Consider the following 5,637-nt stretch of genomic DNA (forward strand, 5'->3'; position numbering starts at 1 on the left):
GATCACGTGAGTGAGAACAGGCATCTTGTACCCTATGGGACCTTACATTCTATTTATCAGGCCCTAGTACAACCTCATTTCAACTACTGCAATATTGTTTGGGGAAACTGTGGAGTAACTTTGCAGGACAAACCGCCGGCAAAAACTACAAAACAGAGCTAGAGCAGCCCGTGTCTTGACCTACTCTAACTATGACGCTCATGTCAACACTTTATTTGAACTCTTAAGATGAAAATCCCTAGCCTCTCAAAGACAAATTGAAAGAGCAACAATGGTATTTAAGTCCCTACAGGGACTAGCACCTGAGTATCTCTGCTCGAAAATTGTCCATCGCGATTCTTGTTATTGTTTGAGAGACTCTGTGAATAAGGTAAATGTTTCGCAACCGCGCACAAACTACTACAAAAAACAGCTTTAGGAGGGGGACATTGGGGTGTATTAGAAACCGCAAAACCGAAGAAAAAATCATCCAAAACCGCAAAACCGCAAAAAATTTCGGCCAAAAGCGAAAACCGCACACAAAACCGTCAGAAAACCGATACAACGGTGACAAGTGGGGCATACAGAGCAAACTACACTAACATTTTACTTAATCAAAGTATTTGTGAATGTCATGGACTTGTCTAAAGCCTTCATATCTTTTAGTATCTGCTAAAATCTTAGGCTTTATTTCTGTCGCTCTCTCGAGCCCGGACTTTATGCGGTGTCTGTGCAGTGTATGTCATTTGCAGACTGCAGACAAATAGCGCTAACCGTTTTAAAATGGGTTTAAAATGGGTTCTTAGACTTAAATATTGTTTATCAGCGCTATTTGAAATGGGATCAGCGCTATTTGTCTGCAGCCGGCAGTCTGCAAATGTCAGACACCTGACTTTGTGGGCTCATTTTCCGTAAAGCAGCTGGTAATGGAGCCAAGTTAACTTAGAAGAATTTGCACACAAGCCCTCTCTAAAATTGCAATTTTGCAATACCAAAAAGCTATAGCTCTGGAAACTTCAATCGAAAATCTCTAATTGAACATTTCTAGTTGATAACTAAGACCGGACAGTTTGGAGATTCGAATGGAATTCTTGCTGGCCTTCATCAGAATCACTAGCTTCCTCACTCATTTCATGCTCATTCAGATCTTCATGGGGTCCTTCATCTTCATCCACTCCGCACCAACTCGGGCGTCATTCAACACGCCTGATCCCCTACCGTGACATTTAGTTTGTCACGCATTCCTCTCAATAACTTTGGCGTTTCGCGGCTATAGACTGTTTTCATGTGGCGTCTCCGGGAATTGAGCTCTATCATCACTCAAACGTTTTCTTTTGTTTCGGAGGAAAAACAAGGCTACTGATCACGTGAGTGAAAACAGGCATCTTGTCCCTATGGGACCTTACATTCTATTTATCAGGCCCTAGCACAAAGTCCCATTTCAACTACCGCAATGTTGTTTTGGGGAAACTGTGGAGTAACTTTGCAGGACAAACTGCAAAAACTACAAAACAGAGCAGCCCGTGTCTTGACCTACCCTAACTATGACGCTGATGTCAACAATTTATTTGAACTCTTAAGATGGAAAACCCTAGTCTCTCAAAGGTAAATTGAAAGAGCAACAATAGTATTTAAATCCCTAAAGGGACTAGCACCTGATTATCTCTGCTCGAAATTTGTCCATCGCGATTCTGGTAATTGTTTGAGAGACTCTGTGAATAAGGTAAATGTTCCGCAACCGCGCACAAACTACTACAAAACAGCTTTAGCTATAGTGGCGCAGTTTTGTGGAACAGTTTGCCATTAGAACTAAGGAAAGCAGCGTCCCTCAATCAATTAAAACGACTGATTAAAGAGGTTATCTAAGCCATTATTCTAAACACGGCATTCATGGAAAGCAGCTTTATTGTATGATATTGAGTAAGATAGTTAATGTAGTTTACATAGTTTATCTACACTTGGTTTTAAATTTTTAATTGTACATATGGTTTTTATATGGCTGATGAATTGTACCGTGGTTAAATAAAGATTAAACACTCTATTCGAGATCAATTGCCGCTCAAATCTAAGAAACGGGAAACCAAATAGGACAAAATAGAAAAACCCAAAAAGCACATCGGATAACAAAACCGAAAAACCTCTCGTATTTTTTACGAAAACCGAAAACCAGATGCTAAAAAACGAAAAACCCGCAAACCGCAATGAACACCAAAACCGAAAAACCGAAGTCTTTTGGCACAAAAACCGAAAAACCGATCTAAAAAATAGCCAAAACCGCAAAACCGAAAATCCCAATGTCCCCCTCCTTATTCTTGTATCACACTGGTCCGAGTACGGGTGGAAAACCGTAGGTGAATATATATTGACAATTCGTTAGCGGAAAACACCGACGACACTAAAAAGATTGAGAAAGCCGAGAAGGAGGCCCAACGAAAACCGGCCGACGCTCGCCCTCGGGGCTACTAAAGCTAGAAACCGTGCCTACTGGTCTCGACTGATCATGAGCCCCTTGGACTAGACCATTTACAACGACAAGCCAATCTAACGCACACCTATCCGCTGCAGGAGTTAAAGAACCTTACTCACCCACTTCACATTGCGGGCCTTTGTTGTTGTTCCGGGAATTTGGAGCGTCTACTTCCATACATGGGCAAGTATTGTTGAGTTATTTTTACGCTCGAGAGAAAAATTAGAACAATTTTGTCAGGGAAATAAAAAACAGCAGAAGACCTTCATTTCGAGCGCTTTTCTATGAAGCGTGGATCTACGTCTGCAGTGAATTCAAGTGGGAAATACAGTTTCTTCGCGTGATACTTAGTTGTTTGAACTTTTAACTGGACTTTAATTGACAAGCAAGCAACCCATATTTATTTTATGCCCAAGCAGTTCGCTACGGAAACAACAAGGCGAGATAGTTAAATTCGCTGCTAGCAATGTAACCTGCCCACTAGCTAACCTGGAGAGGTATATTCAGATAGCAGGTATCGCAATGCTACCTTCGAACCTCGATTACGTATTTTAAACCTATAGTTAAGACATGCATATGATTTCGGCTTCCTCAAGATAAAACCGTAAAGTTATGCAAGATATAAGGAAGCTATTATCGGCTTGCTCAAGGAATTTGCGCTAAGCAACAGCAAAATAAGTTTGCAGCGGCCACTGCTAATGTCTCCGACCGCTCTTGGAAGCGCCACGTTCGATGGAAATCCGACAATACAAAAGACCGTTATGCTGAAGATTCTCTGGAAACCCGTTTGTTTGTTTCAAGGTCTTTAGGGTTGTAGTCTGTTACATAAATTCGACTTAGTTTTCCTGTATTCCGCTCTTTGTACTCAAGTAATCGCACGAGAGTAGTCAGCTTCCCATTTAACCAAAATGTAGTTGTCTGAGTCGTTGAGTTATTTCCATGCAGGGAATAGGGAAACTTATTGTTTGCTGCGGTTCAAAGAATACACGCAAACTGTTGTTTTCACGGTTCGCCTAATATGGTAGGAGCCGCTATGGTGTTTGTGTGTTTTTCATTGCTGACGAAGTTCTTTAGGGGTTTCTATGGTAGTGATCACTTCAGTATATGTTTAACAGCGGGATTTTGAGAGGCGGGTTATTCTATGCTGACCACTCGTGGGAGTACAAAAATGTTATCCCTCGACGTTTTAGTTGCGGTATTATCTGCGAATTCAGCTTGTTTAAATGGTTTTGACATTAATTTAACGCCTTACTCCCTCAAGATTTGTCCACGCCTAAATCTGTATGCGGGAGGGACCAGGTTTTCCCTAGAAAGAGGGGGTTTTCCTGGGTGGCAGCAGGCGCTATTTTTTTGAGATCAAACAATTTCCTTTGTGGCAGTATTTCATTAAACAGAACTGGCGTCATGGCCTTAGCAGCCAGGGCATATCAAGTTTTACCGCTTGTAATCACATGCCAGCAGTCAGGTTTCTGCTTAACCAGAATATAGTTGTCTGAGTCGTTGAGTTATTCGTATGCAGGGAATAAGAGGAAACCAGCATTTTGATGAATTTAAGATCTCGATGAATTCAACAGTTCGATGAATTTAGCGTTTTCATCAATTTAATTATGCGATGAATTCAACAGTTCGATGAATTTGGCGTTTTGATGAACTTAATTGTGTCATAAATTCAACAGTTCGATGAATTTAGCGTTTTGATGAATTTCAGGTTTCGATAAATTCAATAGATTATTCGATGAATGTAGCAGTTCGATGAATTCAACGTTATAATGAATTTCAGGTTTCGATAAATTTAATCGACTGGAGTATTAGATGAATTCAAGCCTTGGTGGATAGAAGTTTTGGTAAATTTGCATGGTTGAATTTTGAACTATTAAAGCGCCATACAAATAGACATCCGGGGTATTGTGTCGTGAAAACGGCACTCCCTTTGTCATCGTAATGTGAAATCTTCTGCACTTTGCATTTAAGACTGATTTAACCCAAGAATTGTTCTTAAAAGAATATTTACATTTATTCATTAATGCGACATGGCGAGTGGTACACAGAAAAAGATTGACGAGATCGACGACATCCTAGAAATGGGTGAATTAATGAAAGGGCTTGGCATCTCATGCAAAGGTTTAACAACGCTGGAGCAAATGAAAGAGGCAGTAAAAACTACCCTACACGAAACATCGAAAAAGCCAACTTGGAATGCTGGAGAGGTAACCACTGGTAAATTCGTAATGCATCCGTAATTAGCAAACTAGATGCAACTTCTGGTCCTCGTAAAAATACTGATTCATAATGTGACATGTACGACGGAAATCAGTTGCTAGCAACGAGACGACATCATGGCACTGAGTCTGCCTTTTCAGTAACAAGAGCAAAAAGCATCTGTTTTTGGAAAGCGTAGAACGCTTGCAATACCTGAAATGGGGAATCGGCCTAAGTGCAGAATACCCCGCCACTCGAACTATATTACACGTAGCCGGCTACGCGGTACGCGGTACCCAGAAATAGGAATGCACAATACTGTAGAATACCCCGCCACTTGGACTAATTTCCAAATGAACTAAATTTCAAAATGGCGCAGCGATGTTATATGTGCTGGCTGCGCGGTACGCCGTGACATTCCTCGTTCTTAAAGCGTCAAAGCCTAAGTAATTCCACAGACAAGAGACTGTGGAACTGTGGACTCGGAAGAACGTTATATAAACAAATGATTTCAAAATGGCGCAGCAATTTTATTTGTGCTGGCTACAAGGTACGCGGCACGCTGTGATAGCACTCGTTTACTGATTAAGTCTGAGGGCTCGTTTCAGTATTAGGCCTATAAGCACTCTTTTAAAATTTTAGCTTTCATTTTACCCTAAGCGTTCGTTTCAGAAATTAGGCCTAAGAACTCTTTACAAATTTAAGATTTCATTCACGGTTCGCTTAAACTTCGCTTTTTAACACGATCGTGTGATGAATATTATAAGCACTCGTTTACTGATTAAGCCTAAGCACTCGTTTCAGTGATTAGGCCTAAGCACTCTTAAAATTTTAGCTTTCATTTTACGGTTCGGTTAACTAGACTTTTTACCGAGACCTTGAGAAGAATATAGCCCTCGTTTACTGTAAGCCTAAGCACTCGTTTCAGTGATTAGGCCTAAGCACTCGTTTAAAATTTTAGCTTTCGTTTTACGGTTCGGTTAACTACTCTT

The 5,637-nt window shown here is 40.8% G+C and overlaps 1 protein-coding gene across 3 annotated transcripts in view; it reads left to right on the forward strand.

Annotated features, from left to right (window-relative positions):
• Positions 1-3,421: 3,421 nt before the first annotated feature.
• LOC138032936 (dual serine/threonine and tyrosine protein kinase-like) overlaps positions 3,422-5,637 on the forward strand; it is a 26,756-nt gene continuing 24,540 nt past the window's right edge. For 2 of the 3 annotated variants that reach the window (XM_068880657.1, XM_068880659.1), the window contains exon 1: positions 3,422-4,653. In XM_068880657.1, coding sequence (XP_068736758.1) covers positions 4,477-4,653 — 177 coding nt within the window. In that variant the 5' untranslated portion in view covers positions 3,422-4,476. Of the gene's footprint in view, positions 4,664-5,637 lie in introns of all 3 variants that reach the window. The other variant, XM_068880658.1, reaches the window with a different exon arrangement.

Source organism: Montipora capricornis, chromosome 14 (assembly GCF_036669925.1).
Source record: "Montipora capricornis isolate CH-2021 chromosome 14, ASM3666992v2, whole genome shotgun sequence".
Classification (NCBI taxonomy): Eukaryota; Metazoa; Cnidaria; class Anthozoa; order Scleractinia; family Acroporidae; genus Montipora; species Montipora capricornis.